General features: G+C 35.4%; 1 protein-coding gene across 4 annotated transcripts in view; it reads left to right on the top strand.

Moving 5' to 3' along the window:
- CCDC171 (coiled-coil domain containing 171) overlaps nt 1-26253 on the top strand; it is a gene marked incomplete at both ends in the record, with an annotated part of 323708 nt that overhangs the window by 218116 nt on the left and 79339 nt on the right. For all 4 annotated transcript variants that reach the window (XM_080709193.1, XM_080709192.1, XM_080709191.1 and 1 more), the window contains one exon: nt 18204-18335. In XM_080709193.1, coding sequence (XP_080565319.1) covers nt 18204-18335 — 132 coding nt within the window. The remainder of the gene's footprint in view (nt 1-18203; nt 18336-26253) is intronic.

The raw sequence follows: 26253 nt of genomic DNA, 5'->3' as shown, positions 1-26253 counted from the left end.
ATTAATGAAAACTTAAGATATTAACTGACTAAATGTTTTTAGCACTCCATTCCAGATTCAAAGATTTGTTCATTATTTAAACGTAGATAAATACAATGCCAGTCACTGAGTTGTGCAGGGGGAGGGGAGGGAGGAGGTGGGAGTTGGGGGAGGGCTCGCCAAGCACCGTGTACATGAGCACGTATGTCTCTGTCACTCTGAACTTCATCATGACATATGATTACAATGCACCAATAAAAAAATAAACAAAAGTAGATAAATGTATTTCTGTATTGTCTAATAGACATCTTATTGGAAATTCAAACATCCAATACTATTATTAAGATATATGAAATTTATGAATAAATCATAATTAGAATAATTTTATGAATCAATATATGGTTTTATAAATCGCTTTCTTTTATACCAGGGATCAAATCCAGGGACATTCCACCTCCGAGCTACACCCCCAGCCCTTTTTATTTATTTATTTTTTGTTTTGAAACAGGGTCACAGTAGGTTGTTGAGAGCACTATGTTGCTGAGGCTGGCCTTGAACCTACAATCTTCCTGTCTCAGCCTCCCAAGTACTGGAATTTTAGGTGTGTTCCACTATATCCAGTTTATAAATCACTTATAATATCCCAAAACTAATCCTTTTAAGGAGATATTAAATGAACATTAATGAACTAATATTTAGTAAATTTTAATATTTTAGAACACTTATTTAATTTTTTTTTTCTTTTTGGTGGTACTGGGGATGGAGCCTAGGGCTTTTCGCATTCTAGGCTAGTACTTTACCCCTGAACCAACCTACATCTTAACATTTTAAAGACAGTAGGCCTTTATAATCTTTTTACATTTTGAAAAAGTCTACCATTATTTCTTATCAGATATATTTGAAATCATGATTTCTCTTCATCCCATTTAAAAGAGTTTAGCCAATGAGTATGAACTTTTTCTCATCAAATCCATATATACTACAAATCTGAAATTTGGATTTTTCAGGAGAAGAAGCATATATAATTAGTTTTTTGTACTTGGTGAATCTTAGGATTGAAAAGTCATTTATGCCAAATATATGGTATACTCTTTTTATATAGTTAATGTTGACTTTGAAATCTAATTGTTTTTTTATCCCTGCTGGAAGAAAAAAATGTTAAGTTGCAGCTGACTTTGAGAATGGACTTTGATGTTAGTGTAAAACCATCATTAATATGAAATATAAATATACATTCTTACCTTATAAGAAGGGCAAAATAGATATTTTAAATATAATAAAGGCTGATATATCATGATGACTAGAATAACACAGTTCTTCAATTGTAGTTCATCTTTTTTTTTTTTTTTGTCATATGGAAAGAAAGATGTCTGCAAAACTGTCCTCCAGCCCCTGTAGATTTGCTTCTGCTTTATGACTTTTACATCCTTCAGATTTAATAGTAAATTTTTTTTTGTGGTACTGGGGTTCCTGGAAGCCCTTCTACTTCCAGGCTACACTCCCAGACCTATTTTTACATTTTTATTTGGAAACAGGGACTCCTAAGCCAGCGCGCGAGGCTGGCTTCGAACCTGCGCGATCCTCCTGTCTCTGCCTCCCAAGCGCGGGGATTACAAGCGTGCGCCACCACGCCCGGCATTAATAGTAAATTTGTGTGTGTGGGGGTCTGGAGATGGAACCCAGGGGCATTTGACCTCCGAGCTACACCCCCTGCTCTATTTTTTATTCTTTATTTTGAAACAGGGTCTCACTAAGTTGCAGAGGGCCTCACTAAGTAGCTGAGGATGTCCTTGAACTGCGATCCTCCTGTCTCAGCCTCCCGAATGCTGGGATAACAAGTGTATGCCACTACGCCCAGCCTAGTTAATTATTTTTATTTATAGCTTTTGGAATTTCTACTTAGGTAGTGGCTTTTAAGTTATCAATTACTTTTCAAGCTTAATGTGAAAATTTAGGAAAAGTGAATTGATAATTAGGGCTAATTATTTTTCTCTGAAGTCTGGTGAGGACATCCTGATAAGGAAGCGCTCAGGGAGCTCCAGTCCTGCCTCTCTTTATGCCAGAGCTCCCAGGTTTATTTTTCTGCCCTCCTTGGACTTTCCCTCATCATTTTGTTGTCTTGGAGAAGATGAAGAGGATCCAGGCTCTTTAATGGTACTGTATTTGGTTGTGGTTACATTCAAATGATTTAGCAGAATGTACTTTGTGTAATAAAATAGTATAGCTATATTTTTAATAGACAATGTTGATTTTATTTGGACTTTAGTGGTGGGATTAAATAGGTATGAATACAGGATACAGAAAGTTTGAAAACAAAGCACTCTGAGGCATTATGTGATACGAAGCACAAAGTGATAACGGGGTGGTAGTTTTGAGGCCAATCAGATGGACAGAGGGGCAGTCAGAATGACTTACATGTGTTGGTATTCCCTGATTCTATCTTTTTTGTTTTGCTTCGTTATATATTTTTCAGAGTGACTAAAAGTTATACACCATCTTTTGTGTTCCGTTCTTCCTACATAAACCTCAGTTGGGGAGGTGTGTGAACGTTACCCTCAACATCCATTCAGCAAACATTTGGGGTAGACCTAGCCTAAAAGTATCATTGGAATGTTTTTCTCAACATGGAAGTGGGAGGGAAATCCTTTGTCTTCCCCTGCTGGCTTTTGACTCAGGGCTGACATGACCTGTCCTTTCTAGGTATACCAGACACTTACATCTTTATTTTTTGCTCTCTTCTGCTAACTTTGGGCTTAGTCACCCACCCACCCCCGTAGTTTCTTGAGAGGTAAAGAGAGGTTGTTTACTTGAGGTCTTCCTTCTTTTTTAATATAGTGTTTATTGCTATGATTTTTCCTCTTAGTATTTCTTTCACTGAGTATTGTATAGTTTTGCAATGCTATGTTTCATTTTCATGTGTCTCAAGATATTTTCTAACTTTCCTTTTGATTTCTTGAACCATTTGTTGTTCTAAAATATTCACATATTTTGAATTTCCAATTTTTCTTCTGTTCTTTATTTCTGGTTTCATTTCATTTTAGTTGGAAAAGATACTTGTGATGATTTTCATATTCTTACATTTTTTCAGGGCTTGTGACCTAACTTGTGATATATCCTGGAAAGTGATCCATGTGCAGTTGGGAAGAATGTATATTCTCCTGCTCTTTGGGGAAGTGTTCTGCATATGTCTATTAGGCCCACTTTTTTATAGTGCTATTCATATTTGCTGTTCCTTTGTTAAGTTTCTGTTTGGTTGTTTTATCTATCATTACAAGTGAGGTATTGAAATCTACTATTACTATTTTGCTGTCTATTTCTCCCTTCACCTCTCAATATTCATTTTATTGGAGTTCTAATGCTAGGTTTATATATAGTTGTCACCTTTCTGATGACTGTTATAAAATGTCCTATTTTGTAATTTCTGACAGTTTTTAACTTAAAGTCTATTTTGTATGATATAAATATGGTCACTCCTGTTCTCTTTTGGCTACTATTTGCATAAAATATTTTCCTACCCCTTTATTTTCAGCTGAAATGCATAAATCTAAACAGTGCATGTTGGATCGTGTTTTTAATCCATTCATCCATTCTATGTCTTTGATTGGGAAGTCCAATCTATTTGCATTTAAAGTAATTATTGGTAAGGAAGGATATTTATTATTGCCACTTTGTTAATTGTTTTTTCTTTGTCTCCTAATTTGTTTTTTCCATTTTCTCCCTTGCTCATTTCCTTTGTGTTTCATTGATTTTTTTTTGTTTTGATATCTTTATTTTTTTCTCTTTAGTTTAACATATAGAGATTTTATTTGTGGTCATCATGGGGCTTACCATAAAATAGAACAATAATCTCTTTTATGCTGATCATTTAATTGCATACAAAAACTCTACTACTTTATTCTTCCTCCCCCATTTTTTATATTGATGTCACACTTTACTATTTATATTGTATATTCATTGACCTATTTCTTTGTTATAGTTATATTTAAGATTTTTTTTAACTTCTATTAGAATTAAAAGAGATTTACCTACTACCCTTAGAGTAAAATACAATACTCTGTATTCGTCTGTATTTACTTTGTTTATGAGTTTCTTATGCTTTTGCGTTGCCATTTAACATCCTGTTTCTACCTGAAGAGCTCCCTTTAGCACTTCTTATAAGGCAAGTCTAGTGATGAACTTCTTCAACTTTTATCAGGGAAATCTTTGTGTCTTCTTAATTTTCAAAAGACATTTTTACCAAGTATATTATTCTTGGTTGGTAGTTTTATCCCCCCCCCCCCAGTATTTTGAATATGTTATCCCATTCTCTTCTGGCCTGTGAGGTGTTGGCTGAAAATGTTGCTGGTATTTTAAGAAGGGTTAATTATTCATGATGATTTTTTTTCTTGTTGGTTTCAAAATTCTCTTTGTCTTTGTTGACAATTTAGTATAATGAGTTTCCATGTAGATTTCTTTGATTTCATTTGATTTGGGATTCTATGGACTTCCTGAATCAGAATGCCCATTGCTTTCCTCGGATTTGGGTAGTTATCAAGCATTATCTCTTTGAATAAACTTTTCAATCTTTTTTCTTTTTCTTCTCCTACTTTAACTCCCATAATGTATATACTGGCCTACTTTGTAATGTTGCATGAATTCCCTAAGTTATCTTTATTCATTTTTGTTTGTTTTGTTTCAGTCCTTGGAATTAAATCAATGAGCATTCTACCTCTGAGCTATTTCCCCAGCACTTTATTCTTTATTTTGAAACAGGATCTTGCCAAGTTGCAGAGACTGGCCTCAAATATATGATCTTTCTGTCTCAGCCTCCCAAGTACTGGGATTATAGGTGTGGGCCACTGTGCTTAGCTTGTCTTTTTTTTTACCTTTCCCCCTTCTGTGACTGGATAATTTCAAAGGATTGATCTTTGAGTTCACTTATTTTCTTCTTCTGCTTTCCTGGTTTGCTGTTGAACTCCATTATTGAATTTTCAGTTCAGTTATTCCTCTGATTCAAGATTTCAGATTGATTTGTTTTCAAATTTTAAATTTTATATTGTTGAAACTCTCACTTTGTTCATCTAGTGTTCTGAGTTCATTTGTCACTTTTATGACAATATTTTGAAGTATATCTCAGGTAATTTATGTATCTCTGTTCATTGGGTCTAGTTTTTGAAGTTAGATCTTATTTTTTTTTTTGATTATGTTTCTCTGTTTCATCATTTTTCTTGATTCTTTGTGTTGGTATCTATGCATTAGAAAACAACAACAATAAAATGCTACTCAGTCTTCAAGCATTGGCTTTATACAGAAGACCTTTCATCAAGCAACTTGGTTAGAGCTTCTGTGGCTTCACAAACCTTTCTACTCCAAGCTACCATCTTTTTTCTTAAAGGCCCCAGGGTTCATTCCCTTGGATAATACACAGAAATGTTGAAACATTAAAGGTGTATAATATGTGACCCAATTCTTTTTCTCTTTAGATAGAGAAGTTATCCCCCCTCCCACCCGACCCCTACACACATACACACTTATTTTCTCTGTGCTGAGCCAGGAGGAAAGCTATCCTGAGCATCTATATTCTAGCTTAAACCACTGCCTTTGCTTTCTATAGCCTCCAGGAGATTATCTTATGTTGGAGCATACCCATGCTCCACCCCAGATTGATGGGGTGTGTCTATACAGCGCCTAAGAAGATTCAGCCTGAGCGGCCTACGGCCTAAGGCAAAACTTTAAGTAAAGTGATTCAGCAAAAAAGAGGCAAAGATGGCGCCTGGAGCAAGCTACGAAGGCGTGGTTTCCCCATTCATTATGGGTGGGGAGACTGAGCGGTTTTTCCCTTTCTACCTTTAAAGGAGCTTTCCGCACACATGAATGGCGCATGTACTGGCCTGGGATTGGCTGCAAACTACGTGCTAGTGATCTTTATCCCGGATAGGCTAGGCTATTTCTCATGGAAATTCCTCTCGTGGCTTGGTACTATATAAAGGATGGCTTGGAGAGAAATAAATGAGATCTCGCTTGACTTGACTCCCGGCTCGTGGGTTTGTGTTCGAGTCGTAGGTGCTCATCATCTCGCCAAGCCCCGCCAGCTGTCGGGCAGGATTCCCGACACCAGATGATACAAAATCTAGTCTCTTGAGTAGTGCTTGGGAAAGTTAGGACAGTGGATGAATACTTCAGCTCTTTCTTTCATCAGAGAAAATCTGGAACCTAGGAGTTCCCTCTTGCTCATATGGTGCTGTTCTGAGGTGGGCATTATGGCAATAGAATGTCTTTAATTTTCCTACCAGTTTCAGTGTGGCTGGTTTCATATTGCTTCAGATACAGGGGCCTCTAAACTAGTTTCTGGTATTTCAGTAGAGGAAGTTGAGCCATACATCACAGTTAAATCAGTGTGTCATGTGGGGAAGGAGAGTCCAGGCTTCCATTCCACCATCTTGTTAATGCCACTCTCCTTAATTTTTAAAAGATAATTTTATCAGATAATAAATTTTTGGTTGATAAATTTTTACATTTTCTCCCCTCAGAACTTTGAAAATGTCAACTCTGAAATTTATGTTTGGATCCTTTTTATATTTTCTCTTTTTTAATTTTCAGTTTTGGAAAACATTGTTTTTATGGTTTCCTTTAGTTATTTCTACATGTTTTCTTTTGACTTTATAAGCATATTTAAAATAATTGATTTAAAGTTGTTATAAATTCAATGTCTAAGATTCCTCAGGGTCAGTTCCTATTTCTGTTATTCTTATATATGGACCTTCCTTTCTTTCCTTTTTGTGTGTATAACTTTTTATTGAAAAGTAGATATTTTTAATGTTATCATGTAGCAACTCTGGAAATTAGATTCTTCCTTAACTCCAGGGCTCTTGCTACTATAAAATTTTAGTTGTTTATTCAGTGACATATTTGAGTGGATATTATAAAATCTCTCTATTTTTTTTTTTTAGCTTAGCCACTGAAGTCTTTGTTCTGTTAGTGTAATTGGTCAACCAGTGTTTTCACAGAGATTTCTTTAAATCCTGAGATTCAGATATTTTTTCTTGATTAAGCTTTCATCTTTTTACTGTGAATTTCAATTAGCTTTCAGATTCTGAATAAAAAGTTGATTCTGATAAATTTTATCATTTTGCTGCTATTATGGAGGGACTATCTTTTGGAGTTCCTCATTCAGCCATTTTTGCCAATATCAGTCTTTAAAAACATGTAGTTTTATTTTACAAATCATCTTATGAACAGACATCCAATTTAACTGATAATACAGAAATTGTTTATTTTTTATTTTTTAAAAATAAAGCAGCCAAGGTGTTCATCAACAGATAAATGGATTATAAAACTATGGGATTTGTCACAATGGAATTTCACTCAGCCATAGAGAGGAACAAAATTAGGTCATTTGTGGGGAAATGGATGGAATTGGAGAACATTATGCTAAATGAGATTGGTCAGTCACAAAAACTAAAAAAATTGGATGCTTTCCCTAATATGTGGAAGTTAGGGAGAAAATGGGCCATAGGAGGAGCTCTAGATGAGGAAGGAGAAACTGTATGTGAGCAAATAAGGTGACCTAACTGAGGGGGATAGGAGGGAGGAAGAGGGAAATTCCCTAATGTAATGATGTACATTCACAAACTTATCAAAGTCAATCAGCAGGCCAAACATGAGAAGGAGGGAGGAGGAAGGAATGGAATGGGAAGTGGGGAAGGGCTAAATGAGTGATGTGTGCACATATACCTCTACCATCTTGTACCCCATTAAAATGTGTGACTACAATGCACCAATAAAAAAATAAAAGCATCTACAAATATGATTAAATTTGGACTGTGTGGGAAAAGGGAAAGTAGAACAATTACATTATAATAGCTTTTAGGATATAGTGATATCTGTATAGGTAGGATAATGTCTGAATTACTTAGAGTTAGGTATGATAACATTGAGTATTTATTGGATATTAAAAAGTGCTTAACAGAGACATCTCTCAGTTTATTACTGCTGAGAGTGAAAGTAAGAGAATTTAGGTGAATTGGAATGTAGAGAAGAATGTAAGAACATTTTTGTAGTAATTATTTGTGCTATTGAATTAGCAAAATGACTAGATTCTTGAAACTTTTAGAAATTGTTTATGTCCCACAAGTTTGAAGGACTAACTATTGTTTATACTTCCTTAAGCATGATCGTAGTGTGCTATGGTCTTTAAAGGTGCCAGTGAATATTCATTGAGGAGTGTTAGGTGCTATTTCAGTAAACTATCGCTAGGGTTTGCATTTTGAATGTCTCCCCCAAAGCCCACTTGTTAAAGGCTTGTTTGCAAGCCCATGGCACTAATGGGAGGAGGTGGAACCTTTGGGAGGTGTGGCCTAGTGGAAAGAGGTTAGGTCATTAATGGCTGGGGAGGTTGGAAGCCCAGCTCCTTCCTCTGCATCCAGGCTACCCTGTGGTAAACAGGTCTCCTCCGCTATGGTGCACTGTGTTACTACAGGCCCAAAGCAGTGGGCCAAGTGATTACCAACTGAAACCTCTGTTATCATGAGCTGAAATGAATCCTCCTCCTTTGAGGTCGATTTTCTCAGGCATTTTGCCATAGTGACAAAAAGCTCACTCACATAATAATTTAAAACATAAAGTAGGAAATCACAATCCAGAAACCTCACAAACCCTAAAAGACCTGGAATTAAAACATAAATGATTTAAATCAGACTGAAATGACACTGGAGCAATAATTAGGAAGTCATAGGAGTTTTTAGATTTTATTACTTCATCAAAGTTATTTAAAATACTAAATGTATTCACAATGCAATATTTATAATAGCTTAATTTTACAAATGCTCTTTAGTGTATGTAATGTTCTAGGAACAATATTAGCTTCAAATGTATATGTATATAGCATTGTGTCTCCCTCAGCAAGAGACAGCTAATTCCTGCCTACTGTGGTAAACAGGCATCCATGAGATGTACTTCTGCATCCCTATAGATGGAGTTAGTTATATATGGAGAATACATAGAAAACTTAGGGGTTACCTGAAGATTTCTTAGGAGAAAGTTAATACCATGAAGTGTGAGGAAAGTTGGGAAGTACATTTTGCCAGCGAGTAGCATGAGCAAGTTAGTAAACACTTAAACAGCCAGATTTTTTAAGTTCAACATAAAATGCAAGAAGAGTGCAAGAAAGGCAGCTCAGAGAGGAAGGTGTTTGTCATGCTAAGAATCTTGAATCTTATTGTAGAGGCAGTGGGGAGTAAACCGGTCTTTAAGGTAGAGAAATGTGATCAGATTTCCATTTTGAATTAGAGCTCTGGAGAGCGTGTTCTGCAATAAATGATGACGATGGTTTTAAGAGCTGTGCGAATGTGAGTGGAGAGCTTTGTTAGGAAGTGATAACATTAGGCTGAATGACAGCCGGTCCAGGAGAGTGATAATAGGCAATATCTTCTTCAGTAAAATTATGAGGATGAGGAAAAGTGTATGAGACAGGGTCAGGGAAAAGGATAAAGCCCATGATGGCATGGCGCCATTAATCCATGATGGTAATACAAAAAGCAGATTTTTTTTATAAGGTGTAGAAGGGAGACAATGTTGCATTTTGTTTTGGAAATACTGAGTTTAGGTAACATGCAATAATCAAGACGATGTATAATTCTGAATCTCTGGGGAAAGTCAGGGCTAAAGAGAAAGATTTGAGATTGATTAACATAATACTGCAGCAAAGAAAGAAGGTGGTATAGTAATTGACAGGAGAAACAAAACATTATAGATAAATGGGAGGCTAGAAAGTGCACTTTGGGAGATTAATTATGCCACTAGAGTTTGAAGTCCTTGAGGGATGGAGTTTCATCCCCTTAATTTTTATATCCTCAGCATCTGTCACTGTGCTTGATATCCAGTAGGCAGTTAATGGATGTTTGTTGATCGAATCAAACTTACCATCATATAGTCTCTAAACCTACGAAGCCATTTCCAGATTCCAGTAGAAGTCTTGCTGATATTAATAACTGCCTTTTTTGTGTGTATGTGGTACTGGGGATATTCTACCTCTGTAGAATATCCAGAGGTATTCTACCTCTGAACTACACTCCCAGCTCTATTTTATTTTTATTTTGAAACAGGGTCTTGCTAGGTTAACAAGAGTCTCACTACTTGCGCAGGCTGTCCTCAAGCCTTTGATCCTCCTGTCTCAGCCTCCCAAGTGCTGGGATTAAAGGAGTGCACCACCACACACGATTGTCACCTGCTTTTTTTTTTTTTTTTTTTTGTAGTCCTGGGGATGGAACCCAGGGGCATTCTACCTCTAAGCTATACACTAGCCCTGTTTTTTATTTTATTTTTGAAACAAGGTCTCACTAAGTCTCAGAGAACCTCACTAAGTAGCTGAGGCTGTCTGCGAACCTACGATCCTCCTGTCTCAGCCTCCCAAATACTGAGATTCCAAGCATGTACCACAGTGCCTGGCTTGCTTTTTTAATTTAATTACTAAATATAGCATCTGTATTAACTTTGCTTAATCAAGAGCTAGAGGAGAAAATCTAAATTCAATGGTAAAAGTATCTCTGAGAAAGAGAAGTGTGCTAATAACGAATTTACTGGTAAAGACTAGCTTGACTCCTATGAAGTAGAAAGATGATTACTTCTGTTTTAGAGTGGATTGTGCAATGGGATAGAGTCAAACAGAATATGACAGATGAAGAGACTGTACAGCCAGATCTTTAAATATGATTTTATATTTTTATCTTAAAATAGGTGAACAGAATATGTAATAACACAAAATTATTTTTGATTTTTAGATTTCAGTACATTTATAAGACCACAGAATAAATTTTAATTTATGAAACAGTATTTTAAAAGTTGAAAAATGAACTTCTGCTTCTAAAACTCCAACAATTAGTAGCTTAACAGCGATTCTCTGTTACTTGCCGTCTCTGCGCTCTCCATTTTCAGTTTCTTGATCCTTCTCTCAAACTCACCTGTGCAGGATACACAGGTGTTAACACAGCTGGCTTGATGATGACAGCTCTGTCCATGTCGCCTTCTTGCATGCTGTCATTCACGTTGTTTAGTGTCATTCTGACCTAGTCAAGCTAGAAATGGTACTCTAGCTCAAGAGGGATTTCAAACCTTGACAAGTAAAGCTATGAAGCTGCAAAGCGTCATGTGCATATGATCAACACCCTTTTACTCAAACAATCTAAATAACTAATTTCAGTGTGCATCTGTCTCTCTTTTTTTGAAATAATTTACCCTAGGAAAGAAAATATCTCTGCGTGGAGGACTGTAACAATTTGTAAATGCATTTCTCTATTCTGAGGGTTTTTGTGTTTGTTCAAATAGCCCAAAGTCATGGTAATCTGTTTGCAGGGTGCTTTCTATGGTTCATCGTCTCTACCACAGACTTATCATGCTGTCTGGTTCCTCTATAAGATGTTCACGATTAAATGACTCTGTTTTCCTGCTTGATCTTTTATTTGAGTGGTCAGTTTTTCAGATATTTAATTAGGATGTGGCCAGCTTGATAATTTGATTCAAGAGAGCGGTTTCCTAGTTCCATAGTTGGGATGTCACTGTAATCTGTGGGGCAGTCATGGTGGAAGATTTTGCCCTCCTCTGGGGACAGCAGCTGGCAGTTGGAGCTGGCTTTGCTCCAGAGTTTTAGGTTAAGTTAAATAACCTGCCAGCAAAAGAAGGTTGGATTTTCACCTCCTACTTCTCAAATTAGCAGTTTCTGTGCTTGCTGCAGTGGTAGGGTTTCCTCTAGTAGGCATGGAGCATGGCCAGGACTGTTGCATACATCATGGGACATCATGGTTTGGGGATCTTCGTGTGGGATTATGAACATTGTATAGGGATGATTGCTACATAGGTAACCAGTCTGTTGGTGTAATAATTTGTATGTGTGTGGGTGTGGGGTGCACCCTACATGCATGAGTGAGCACATGGATTGAGGAAAATGCTCAGGGCACAAGGAAACTCCAAGAACGAGAATGCTTAATATTCTCCATTTCTTATTGTAAAACTACTTTTATGAAACTCAAACATTTTTGCTAAGACTGCCAGACAATATTCAAAGAAAAGGGGGAAATAGTGTTTTTTAGGTAATGAAAGGGAAGAAGTACCAAAATCTTAAGTATTTTAAGATTTGCCTGAATGTAGATACATACCTGCCTGTATGTAGATACTGAGAAACATTATTCTTTAGTGCTAAAATCATTGGGCTCAGTTTTCTCATATTAGATATGGCACTGTTTCACAAGGCAGATAACAGGCTCAAGTGAGGTAGTATAGAGAATACTATGAAAAGTATGAAGTACTTTTGGAAATAGTAATGGTATTATCACAAATAGAAATAGTACAGTTATCTGTCCATTTCATTAACCAAATACATAAGGCAAAAGTGAAAGGAAGGAAATACCCACTTATCTGTAACTAAGTGATAGAACTCTTCTCCCGTTCCTGAGTATCATTTGCATTGCATCGATATCCTGAGTCCTCCTCTCACCAAGCACAGTCCGAATCTTGGAACTCTCTAAATTTCTTTTTTATTCCCCTCCTGTTCTGTGATGTAGAATCCGTGAGTTGGGAATGCTATTCTTGTCTCATCACATACTTACTCAGAGCCTCTGTGTGGTTGGTGTCTTTTCTAGCTACTAGGGTTATTACAGAGTAGTCCACTCTGACAGGCTCCCTTATTTATGTATTTTCAAAAGGCATTCTGGTATGCCTGTTCTACTTGTTTAACCAAAATTTCTGTTGATTGGTTATTAGAATAACTTGTTAGTAGTTGTAGCAGGAAAGTTAGTCCCAGTCAAGTTGTATACCAGAACATATAAAACTTGGAACTATATTAGAGGTAATATGCTTATTCTTACAAAACATTTGAAAAAAAGGAGTCAGAAAGTGTTTTTAAGATGATCCCTGGGTTAGTGATACAAGGTTGACGGACTAGAAATCATCTGTAGATTCTCTGGTGAAAGATAATTTTGAAAGACTTTATGGCTGGTGAAAAACACTACATTTTTATACTTGTATGGGCAGGTGATGGCCAACTTTTCCTATATAATGGGGCAGACAACAAATATTTCAGATTTTGTGGCCCATATAGTTTCTCTCTCAGGTATTCATTTGTGCCATTGAAGCAGGAAAGCAGCCAGAGGCGACAGGTACACAAATGGGCGTGGTTGCACACCAACAAAACTCAATGTATAATAACCGGCGGTGGGCAGGGTTTGCATGCCTACGACATACTGCTCTCTAGTGCATAGGTTGGGAAATAGTTAAAGGCTCTTCTCTCTAGTGCAAATGGAAAGTAAAATAAAAGGCCAAAGAGAAAACAGTAAGGATCAGTGGAAGCGAAAGAACATACAAAGAAGGGAGTAAGACAAAGGAAGGCAAGAAAACAGAGGCAAAGTATGTTATGTACACAGGATGGTAACAATGGAAGTTATAGAAAATATTGAGAGGTACAAACTCGTATTAAAATATCTCTGGCCAAAGATTTATTTTGAAGCATTGGAGGAGCCTAAAATAGATTGAAGTAAATACAATTTTAGGCAAATTAGGATGTAAGTCCTGCTATCAGTTGCTTTTCCCAAGCATTCGAGGTCCAGGCTATGTGTCCATTGTGTCCATCTTTTTTATTTTTTGTGGTACTGGGGTTCCTGGAAGCCCTTCTACCTCTGGGCTACACTTCCAGACCTATTTTGTATTTTTTAATTTGGAAACAGGGTCTCTTAAGCCAGCGTGTCTGGCTTCGAACCTGTGCCATCCTCCTGTCTCTGCCTCCCAAGTGCAGGGATTACAAGCGTGCGCCACCACGCCCGGCCTATGTGTCCATCTTTTACATTTCAGTTTTTACCTACAGTCTTAAACTTCTTCTGTCTTGGTATCTGTTACTTGATTTTTGAAAACTGAAGCACTGATTCCAGATGGAGTTTCACATTTTAAGAGTTGAGAATTTTTTCTAGAAATGACTAATTTAACTTTATATTTGTGTCTAGCAGAAATAACTTTTTTGTGTGTTTTAGGAGAAAAAGAGAAAATTGGAAAGCAAATTGGTGGCTTGTTAGTAAAAGCAAATCAGGGGTAGTGCATTTTGTGACTCACTTAAATACAAGTAAATTATAAAACATATCTTAAAAGATGTAATTATTCTAAAATAAATATTTTATGATAATATTATGATATTTTAGAAAGTTTCATATATTTTTCTTTCTGCATTTCCTTGTTTCTTATGACCTATATATTAGAAATATCTACATTTTAAAAGTAAATAATAGGAAAGGGAGATGATAAACTGTTCTTCCTAAAAATAAAAGTTTTAGAGTAGAAGTAATATATATATATTTTTTTAATTAACAAATTATGCCGGGAGTGTGGCACACGCTTGAAATCCCTGCACTTGGGAGGCAGAGACAGGAAGATCGAGCAGGTTCAAAGCCAGCCTCACTGGCTTAAGAGAACCTGTTTCCAAATCAAATATAAAATAGGTCTGGGAGTGTAACCCGGAGAAGGGTTCCATCCCCAGTACCACCAAAAGAAAAAAAATTACATAATTTTATAGAATGTTATAAAGTATATAAAATTGATAATTGATATTCATATTGTAAAATTCTATGGAAATTTTTATATGTTAAAATAAATTATTTAGACATTTTGAAGTAGAAAATATTACACACATATTTTTACCACTAACATCTATGTGAAAAGGGCATAGAATCCTAATTTTAGGATGAATAATGCCATAAGCAGAATTGAACACTGATTTTTGAAATTATAATTTAATTCATGGACAAGTGATTGATGTTTGGTTTAATCCTATCATATTAGAGTGTGAACTTTAAAAAGTGAACCTATCTTCCTTTTAAGAAAAAAGCCATTTCATTATCTTTATATTATTTTAATTTTTAACAGTAAGAAATTTGCTTTAGATTCTTATTCTTGGATAGAGTAATTTTATCTCCAATGGTCAGTATTTCCTAAAGAGACTCCACATTTTCTCTGTTTAAAAATATCTTAGTCATTTTGTTCTGCGTCTTCCTGTTCTGTTCTTAGCAGAATGAGAGTCCTTTATTACTGTTCTGTCTTGAACTTCTCCCGTTTCTCTTTGTTCACACCCTGAATCCACATTCACCTTCTGCATTTTCTGCACAGTGTCTCCCCGTCCTGTTTTCCCTCTTCCTGGTCATCTTTCCTGCCTGCTCCTTTGCAGCACTGTTATAATTTTGCTTGTTCCCGTGTATTCTTCCACTTGTATTCTCTCAACCTAATGCATTCACTCTCTTTATTCATTAAAATGAAAGAAGTTCTAGACAATCTTTTTTTAAAGAAATATTTGGAGAACATTTTAGATGCCTTTGCTCAAAATTTCAGTTTAATGTAAAAGTGAAGAAAAACTCAATATTTGTGATATTTCATCTGTTATTTATCCTGGCTCACTGTGTCTTGATGGCACTGTCAGCAGGAGATGACTTATTAACACATGCACATTAAGCTGGGCATGATGGCACGTGCCTGGAGCCCCAGCTACTTGCAGTCTGGCTGCTCAGGAGGCTGAGGCAAGAGAATCGCTGGCGCCCAGGAACTCCAGGCCAGCCTGGGAAATGCAGCAAAGCATCACCTTTACCAACCAACCCCTGGAGCACAGGCGTATTTTTCAAATAATGTAATTGTGACGTCCATCTTTAGGTATAGCAAAACGCAGCTACATTTTGAAGGCTTTTTTCTAATGTAATGAATTATTTAATCTGGCAAATTAAGCAGTGTCATAGTAAAATATTAAAATGACAATAATCACAATTTTTTGTGGTAGTGGGGATTGATTGGGGAGAGGGATTCCTAGCACTAAGCAATACCCCCTAGACCTTTTTATTTATTTTTTTATTACAATTTTAGATGCCAAATGCCCCACCTTAACATTACTCAAAGTTTATTTAGTAAATATAAAACGTGGCTTACTGTTCACTGTATGTCAGGCTTTGTGGATGAAATAAGGTGCCTGATTCTCATCGGGTTAAAGGACCTCAGTGCTTGAACTGTGTCATGGGTTATACCTACATTGCTTATGGTTTCTCCCCCTCTTTGCTCATATTAGCAATCTGCTTTTGTACTTTGACATCCAGGATTTCCCTTGTGAATTTTGTCACAGAAAAAAGAGAATCATCAATATCGCAGTTAAACTTGACTTTCAAAGCTAATAGTATCTCATTTGGGGGCTCAAATTTAATAAATTTTCTTTGATTCTGGGTGAGTTTTTAAACATCAAACAATGAATTGGCCAGGGTGCAGTAAAATATTTAGATCTATTGACTATGGTTCAGAAGGGTAGAAGGCAAAACACTAGTGGTTTGATGTTGATAAATTCTCAGTACCTTAATCCACATTAATGTTTTCTTTTATCTAAGTATATATTGGTGACAAAAAAGCAAGTGAGTATCCATACATATAAAATATGTAACTTAAAGTAAATATATTTATAAAATATGCTTTATTTTCTTATGTTAAGTAAGTTTTTTATTCTGATTGAAGACTGGAAATTGTTATAGATAAATATATATTCTGAATAGGAACTTTAGTGCACATATAGTACTCATACTATTACAAAATTTCATTCGTTTTTAAAAATTGTTATTGGTGCATTGTATTTCATTAGTATATTTTGCAGTATACATTTTCACATTCACTTACTGACAGAGTCTTGAGACCAACTTGGAAATAAGTTGTGTGTGTGTGTGTGTGTGTGTGTGTGTGTGTGTTACTAGAGATTGAACTTAGGGGGTTTCTACTGAACTATACCCCCAGTCCTTTTTTATTTTTATTTGGAAACAGTCTTGCTAAGTTGCTGAAACTGACCTTGAACCCAAGATCCTCCTATTTCAGCTTTGGGAAATATATGGATTCTTATACCCATAGATTATCATGAGCAATTAAAAATATCATCATGTTTGTGTGTGTTTGTTAAAGAAACCCTAGAGAGTATGACAGTTTTGTGAAATGTTTATATTTCTTATGTAATTCATTCATGTAGTACAAAATTTTTTTTATAAACTTCCCAGGTAGAATAGGTAATGGAGATTAACAATATTGTATTATTACCAACTTACATTTGAAATCGCTCAGACAACATTAGAGATATAAATACATTTATTCATAAAATTCTTGCTATCTTTATAGTTATCCCCATTCTTGATCTCTGCTACCTCATTAAAAAGCTGTTTGCTCTTGTAAGCTAGTATAATGTTTGTCAAAAATATGGCAATAAATAGCTAAATTTTTAAAAAGATTCAAACATAATAAAGGAAAATGTGCCTATATATGAAAACTCCTATTATGAAATCTGTGCTAGAAAACTAGAGCTTGATTACCTTAAATGCAAACTAGATTGTGGAATTCTTAAGGCTTCAACTAAATTTGGAGATTAAAACCTAAAGTACCTGTTTCTGAGCATTTCTAATGAATATTTTCTCATTTGTCCAGAAGGTGGCAGTGTGATATCAACTGCATATGATTCCATTCTAGCTGGAGAATTGGTGTTTCTCCTGTATCTGTGATGTGCTTGTATTGTTACCTTTCTGAATACTTAAAATATAGTAGAAATACTACTAATTTTACCTCAGTTACCTTTCAAAGAAGTTGTGTGACAAAGGTAGTTTATCTGTGTTTAATTGTTAAGATTCAAGTTTAATCCTGCTGTTTAGAAGAGTAAGAAGGGTAAACAAACCTTATACTTGCATTTTTTAAGTATCCTTTTGTGTTGAGTATATTTGTTTTTATTCTAGGTACAGACTAGTGAAGTTTATTTTTCTTCAAAGAAGTCTAGTAACTGTTGTGTTCAACCTATAGTATTTAATATCAGTTAAGTTAAATATATTATTAAGAAATTGGTTACAATTAAGAGATTGCTGTTTACTTTTGATTAGGTGAGAATTTATTTTGTTGTTGTTAGTATTCTTTTTTTTTTTTCTTTTCAGGATAGAACTGTGAAAAAATAATTCAAAACCTCTTGATCAGAAGAGCTCCAGTGACTCTTCTTCTCCTTCTTCATTTCAAGCAGGAGGATGCTTTTTCTTCTTAACATTCTCCCCCAGCACTCTGAATTAGAGATTTATTTGCAACGAAAAATCAATTAGTCCTAAATTTATTCATGGATTTCAGGTCCAGCGATCAATGCAAGTCCACTCAGTGGGCTCAAGGGGACCCAGTTCATCCCAGTTAATGTGTCTGAAGGGGAATTACCATTGATGCTGTTTTTTTCCCTTTAGGTCAGAGATCAGATCTCGCTGTCACGGACTGCAGCAAGTAGGAAGGACTTCACCCTGCAGCTACCCAAACTGCACCTGGAGACCTTTGCAGTGGAGGGGCTCAAGGGCGGGCCAGAGGTGGTAGCATGCCAGGTTAGAGTCTAAATAACATTGTTTGCTACTGAGACATATAGAAAAATAAATTGCACCAACTAGAGAGAATGTAAGCCTTAAAGGACTGTGAATAATTTAAGGAGATGCAAATAATTTTTTCTACATTTTAGTCTATCATGTAGTAGTGCATTTCCCATAAAAATTTTTTCAAAGCCTAGAACTAGCCTATTAAAATAATCCAGAAAAGTGTTTTCACAGAGGCATATATTTTTTTTATGGAAAAATGCAGTATTAAAAGAATATTCTTTTCTATCTGTGGAAGGCAGTAAGATACTAGGCTGTTATCTCTTTAAGCTAGTCTCTATTTATTGTTCTTGCTGTTTTAAATAACTTATGTAAAATTATCAAAGGAGTTCTCAGAATTTTTCAATGTTAATTCTAAATTATACCCAGCATTTCTCACATGATAATTTAATTTCAGCAAAACTAGAACCTATTTTGTATTGAAAAGTACCCTTTTACATTTAGTTTTAGTAAGCATGGTAATATGTACAAACTGAGTCATTTCATTTGTAAAACTCAAAACGCCAAATCATAAAACCTTTGATAACATTAAAATAGACTTAGTAAAGAAACTTCTTTTCAGAAACATTCATTTTCCAAGATTTTAGATATCTGTTTTATGTCACTATTGCATTTTTCTGGTAATTTTTTCCCTTAAGGTTAAACTTTTTAACTGGACAAGACAAAAATCAGTATGTGTATAATTTTTCTTTTAATGCCAACTAGTTTCATTGGAAAAATTATCAATGCTATTTAAATGATAGGAAACCAGGTATTTCAGAAGAGATTGTCCTTAGTCAATAATGCTCTAGATTTTCCTGTTTAAAAGAGAAGTCTCTCAAAACTGTCTTTCACATTTTGAATTTTAAAATAATCTTTTTAATTCCTCAGTTTATGACCCTGTGGAATTTTAATTTTATATAAAACATATGTTAATACATGTGGATCCATGTACTCATTGCTTCTTTCATTAGATTGTTCAAATTATCTCTAATTATACAGTTATATAACTAAGTATAAAATGTTTTTATGACAGGTGTGGTGGTGCATGTTTGTAATTCCATTACTTGGGAGGCTGAGACAAGAGGATCCGGGTTTGTGACCAGCCTCAGCTACTTAGTGAGGTTTTCTGCAACTTAGTGAGACCCTGTTTCAAAAAAAAGAAAAAAAAAGTCAGACTGAGGGTGTAGCTCAGAGATAGAATGCACCAGGGTTCAATCCCCAGCACCACACGCACAAAAAGTTTTAATTATTTTTATAGGCTAGAATCTTATGCCATTATTTAGGACAAGATTAAAATGTATGTTTTAAATTTGATTATCAGTATTTATAAGAATTCATTGTAACCATAAATACAATATGATTTGAGATTTTCCTAGTGGCCATAAGATAACTTTTTACTTGGTTATCTTGATTCAGTATCTCACAGGGCTCAATATTTTTCATAATTCACAAGTAAAGACTTCCCTTAAACTAGATTTTAATAATTTGGATAGAAACTGATTCTTAGGAATGTATTATTTTGGGATAAGTATGGACTCTTTACAATTCTAATTTCTGTGAGTTAAAAGACCTATAGTTTTACTATCTTTTGCAGATTCTAATAAAAATATATGCATATTACCACATACCTAAATGCTTGAATAAGTTTCCCAGTGACATGATATAATATACGTTGTAGTTTAGTAGTATATCTTGTAGTTAGAAAATTAGGAGACAATGATAATAATGATAATAATAATAGCTACTAATTTCAATGAACACTGACTGTATAACAGGCACCATAGTTAGCTCTTTGATTACATTCTATCATTGATTATAATGAATTTATTATATCAATGGTACTATCTCCATTTTACAGTTGGAAAACAAACTACAACAGGTATCTCTTCTTAAATCAAGAGCAAGTAAATGACAGACCCTCGTCATTTACCAGACCCTGGGCTTAAGTCTAAAAGTAGCTGGCTGCAAAACTTAACTGGTAAATCTGACACTAAAGGCTTTAGACACCTGTTTTAAATGGTAAGAGTGAAACCTTGGAAGTCTATAAGGGAGTTTTTTTTCCCCATTTATGAGGCATTAATTATACATCTAGGTATGATGTAGGTCATAGTTTGTGCTGTGTTGAAGATAATTTACAGATAAAAATTTGTTTCCATTTGAACAGCCTGGTAGTCTGAACATCATCTACTTTTCACCTTTTTTTCAGTGTGAAAATATGTATATTTTTGCTCTCCTGTGGTTGCTTATTTAGGAATTAAGTATTTCACAAAACTTTAATGGATACATAAGAATTGTTTATTTCTGAGGTATACTGTGATATTTTTATATATCTGGACAATGTGTAATGATTGAATCAGGGTAATAAGCATGTGTATTACCTCAAATACTTACTATTTTCTCTGTGTTTTGAAAGTGAAACATTCAAAATAATTTCTTCCAGCTATTTGGAAATGTACAATAAATTATTATGAACTGGAATCACCCTACTGTGCTTTAAAACAGTAGAACTTGTTCCTTTTAGCTGTATATTGTACCTGATAATCAATCTCTTTCTTTCATTTTTTTCTAGCCTCTTGTATTCATTCTTCTACTATCTATTTCTATAAAATCAATTAATTTACATATGTAAGTGAGAACATGTGATTTTTATCTTTCTGTGCCTGACTTATTTCACTTAATATCATGTCCTCCAGGCTCATCTGGACATGTTGCTGTGAATGACAAGATTTTATTACTGAATTAGGTTCGTGTGTGTGTGTGTGTGTGTGTGTGTGTGTGTGTGTGTACATTTTCTTTATACATTCATTTATGGATGAATCTAGGATGATTGCATATCTTGGTTTTTGTGAATAGCTTCAAGAAATATGAGAGTGCATATATATATATATATATATATATATATATATATATTTGGTGGTACTGAGTACACACACACACACACACACACACACACACACATATATATATATATATATTTTTTTTTTGGCAGGTCTGGGGAATGGAACCCAGGGGAATTCGACCTCCAAGCTACACCCCCTGCCCTATTTTTTATTCTTTATTTTGAAGCCGGGTCTCACTGAGTTGCAGAGGGCCTCACTAAGTAGCTGAGGCTGTCCGCAAACTGCAATCCTCTGGTCTCAACCTCCCGAATGCTGGGATTACAAGTGTGTGCCACCATGCCCGGCCAGATATATTTTTAACATACTAATTTAGGAATTCAGTATTTGTTTAGCTTTGTACTCTTTCCTCATGGACTACTGAGAGTGCATGACCTTTGACATGAGAAGATCACTGTGTGGGGTGTGGCAATGTTTGAACCATTTTTCAAACCTGCACAGCTGTCATTTACAACTATAGGAACTGATGTTTTCTGTTATTCCCAAGCTTTATTATACTTCTGGGTGAAAGGAAGACCATTGAGCACCACTGAAAGGTAAAAGAGATGCAGATTACTTATTCTCTGAATGTAGAAGAGTAAGCACATGAAGAGAAAATTCAGTTCAACCATTGTCTGAGATCTGTTAGCTTTTTGCTTTAGTTTCCTTAGTTACAAAAAGTGGGATGCTACTAATGGCTTCAGCTTGCAGTAGGACCCAGTGAGGGCATGCATGTGCAGTAGAGAGCACAGTGCCTGGCACAGAGGAAGACGCTGCAGGGCAGCATTCTGTAGGAGGCCCATCGAAGGTGAAAGAAGCAGCACTAGCTTGCTTTCATTACTTTCAAGGTATGTGCTTTGTTTTGAAGAATAATTAGAGCTGGGTGTGGTGGTGCACGACTGTAGTCCCAGCATTTAGGAAGTTGAGACAGGAGGATTGTGGTTCGAGGACAGCCTCAGCTACTTATTGAGGCCCTTTGCAACTCAGTGAGACCCTGTTTCAAAATAAAGAATAAAAAATAGGGATGGGGGTGCAGCTTAAAGGTAGAATGCCCCTGGGTTCCATCCCCAATACCACACACAAAAAAAGAATAATTATTTAGGGTCCTTTTCCCATTTTTTTTCCTTTACTTTTCCCTGTTTCTTTAAAAAGCTGCCTTACGAGCCAGGCATGGTGGCGCACACTTGTAATCCCAGCATTTGGAAGGCTGAGACTGGAGGATTGTGGTTAGCAGACAGCCTCAGCTACTTAGTGAGGCCCTCCACAACTTAGTGAAACCCTGTTTCAAAATAATGATTAAAAAATAGGGCAGGAGGTGTGGCTCAGAGGTCGAATGCCCCTGGGTTCCATCCCCAGACCCGCAAAAAAAAAAAAAAAAAAAGGAAAAAGCTGCCTTATCCTTCCTCTTTACTTTTTTAATACCATGTGAGTTTCCAATGAGGCTATGTTTCCAGTGTCTAAGCTCTTATGGAAAGTGTAGAACATTTTATCTTCCAAATAATATCTTATTATACTTTCACTACAGTACTGAGAAAAAGGAAAACACCCAGATTAAGACCACTTAGCTTTAACTGAAAAGACCAATGCAGTATGAATGCAGAGGTTTGTGTAATAAAAAAGATTCTGCCTAGACTTTATAAAGGTGATGCCTGTTTTTCATTATCTTGAACTCTGATTACTTTTTTTAAAAAAAATAATTGTGATATGGAATGCTGATAATATCTGGCAAGTAATGGTAGACAATCAATAAATGTTTGTTATGTTTGTGTCCTCATCCTCATTCAATGATAAAAAACAAATAATATCAAACAAACACTGACAGTAGCTCATGTTTGTTGAGTGACTACTTGGTGCCAGTTACCACGCACCTTACGTTACAGTCTCATCTAATCCTTTCAGTAACTTTGTGAAAGATTGCTGCTCTGCTGTCATTCCATTCTACAATGGAGGAAACTGAAGTTTGTTAAGATGAAATAATATGTTAAAGGTGACATACTCATGAGTAGGGTAACTGGTCCAGTCATGCTTCTAATCATGACATTCTGCCCTCTGTTAGCCATGGATTACTGGCTTTTGTTTGTTTTTTTAAGATGGCTGAGAGAGATAAGAATAAATAGGGTCTTTTTACAGAATACAATCTTATGTGTGTGGAAATAAAGGAAAGAATAGAAATCCAAAAGTTAATTGGGCAAGTTATTAAACTTCTCATCTCTAAAATGATGACAATAACAGTTCCTGACTCACACGTCAGTGTGATGATTAAATGGGCCAACCCACTGGAAATACTTAGAATCTATTACTACAAATACATTGCAAATCCAGTATTTGCTAGCTCTGACTGGCATGGAAGCCTCGCCTCGCCTCCTGAGATCAGGGACTTGGCAGTCCTCAGAGCTCAGAACCACCCAGCACAGAGGAGGCCCTCAGTGCGTGTGCGTGAAGGAAGGCTTGATTTCAGACGCTTGGCAAGGTAACTCAGGAAACTGCTTTGTCTAAGTTGAGCACGCTCTTTAAAACACTTGGTGTTGCTTTTTTTTTTTTTTTTTTTAACTTTTAGGCACACATCGTTTAAAAAGAAAACGTCTCCTAGATCTTCTCATTAAAGTATTTAAGGCTTAGTGCATAAGATCTATACTTCTGGAAATGTAGTATATTTTGTAAGTATATGTTTAGAAAAACTTCAATAGTGAGTCTTCATTGTGAAACCATTTTATTTTTGAAGATTTTAAAAAATAACGGTTATATTCCCAGTAAATATAGCAATCCTTTAATCACTCCTAACCCCACAATTTTATTACATGGTCTTTACTTGGAATGGTTTTTAGTTATGTGTTATACTTACAACTTTCACAATGCTGTTTTTTTTTTTTAACATTTATGCCTTTTTTTTGTGTGTGTGTGGTACTGGGGTTCCTGGAAACCCTTCTACTTCCAGGCTAAATTCCCAGACCTATTTTTTTATATTTTTATTTGGAAACAAGGTATGTTAAGCCAGAGCAGCTGGCTTTGAACCTGCGTGGTCCTCCTGGCTCTGACTCCCAAGTGCGGGGATTACAAACGTGTGCCACCACACCCGGCATATGCCTATTTTTAAAGCATATGAATTCTTTGAGTTCTTTTTGTATTTATATGGATAAATCATAAAGAGCCTCCTTTTTCTATTTTTTTTTTGTATTGGGAATTGAACCCAAGGACATTCTACCTCCAAGCTACACAACCTATTTTATTTTTTATTTTGAAGCAAGGTCTAAGTTGCTAAGGCTGGCCTTGAACCTGTGATTTTCCTACCTCAGCCTCATAAGAATTGGGGTTACAGGTATGCCACCATACCTGGCTATACAGTACAACTTGAAGATAATTTTGTTATTATAATATTTATGTGTAGGGGGATTAAATTGGTGATATCAGAGCCCAAACCATGAGGGGACAAAAATATCCAGAATTATTCTTAGTAAATTTTTACATGTGTTTTTCTGTTGCATTATTCAGTTACAAGACAGGCAGGCACCTTTCTAATTGCCTGCATATTTTGAAATTAAAAATATGTTAGGTAGTTTCATTTAAAAGATTGTACTAGCTGGGTGTGGCGGCGCGCACCTGTAATCCCAGCATTTTGGAGGCTGAGATAGGAGGATCGCGGTTTGCGGACAGCCTCAGCTACTTAGTGAAACCCTTTACAACTCAGTGAGACCCTGTTTCAAAGATAAAGAATAAAAAAATAGGGCTGGGTATAGCTCGGAGGTAGAATGCCCCTGGGTTTCAACCCAAGTGCTGCAAAAAAAAAAAATTTGTATCATTTCGATTTTTTACTTCTTTGTGCTATCTCATCTACATAGTGAATTTTCAGAGTGATCATCTTTTTAAATATGAAAATGAGCCACTTTTTTTTTTTTTTTTGGTAGTACTGGGGTTCCTGGAAACCCTTCTACCTCCGGGCTACACTCCCAGACTTATTTCTTTTTTAAATTTGGAAACAGGGTCTTCTAAGCCAGCGCGGCTGGCTTCGAACCTGCGCGATCCTCCTGTCTCCGCCTCTCAAGCATGGTGTGCCACCACGCCCGACGAAAATGAGCCATTTTGAATGAAAATCATAAGTATAATACTGTTTTTTTAAATAAAAAAAATATAATATACCTGATTAAAAACTTACTGCTATCACCATAAATTAGATTATGATGTGAGACTATAATGTACCAATAAAAGTATTTAAAAAATTTTTATTGCTCTAGTTCATCAGTATTACACATATAAATTATGCTATTATAACACTAGTATATTATATTAAGATGTATAATGGCATTTGTTTAAGCAATGTAACTTGATAGAATATTTGCTAATATTAAAAGATACCTTTTTAAAGGTTATAAATATTGTAAATTATGTTGACAATAAAAATTATAATCTTAAGAGTATAGAGAAAAATTAAGATCATTTAAAATTTTTCTACTCATCTCTCACAAAAAAGACAATGTTGTATTCATGAGAAAAACTTATAGTTATTTAAAATAAAGAGAATTACTGTTACCTGTGTAATTTATATCTCTAAGGAAGGATTTAGTCTGTTCTATAGCCAGTCCTACTGCTTGTTAGCAAAGCTGAATAACTCTTCAACCTTCTGTATTACAGATTCTGTTATGGTTTTATTTTCTTCCTAATAAACAAAGGAAGAAAGAATAATAAAAAAGAAAAAGAACTTTAGGAATCCTACCTTCTCTTTAAAGAATCTCTACCATTAAGATTTTGCCTAGTGTCAGTTCAGATCATTGAGAGCAGATCATTCCCACAGAGGATGTGATTCAGCATGTAAACAGAATTAAAGAGTTGGAAGTTATGAGAGTCTTTACAACTGTAGCAGAAGCTTTTCAAAGACATAATACCTTGTCCTTACATGTCATCTTGTCCTTTTCAAATGGCAAAGAGAGATCAAAGTCCCAAGAGGGGAAAAGAAACCACATCACTGGTCTGAAATATCACCTGTGATTCAATATGTAAAATGTCTCATTTACTAAATAGTA

The sequence above is a fragment of the Muscardinus avellanarius genome, assembly GCF_963383645.1.
Source record: "Muscardinus avellanarius genome assembly, chromosome: 13".
NCBI lineage: Eukaryota > Metazoa > Chordata > Mammalia > Rodentia > Gliridae > Muscardinus > Muscardinus avellanarius.
The sequence above is the reverse complement of the archived record's forward strand: the minus strand, read 5'-3'. Positions and strand labels throughout refer to the sequence as shown.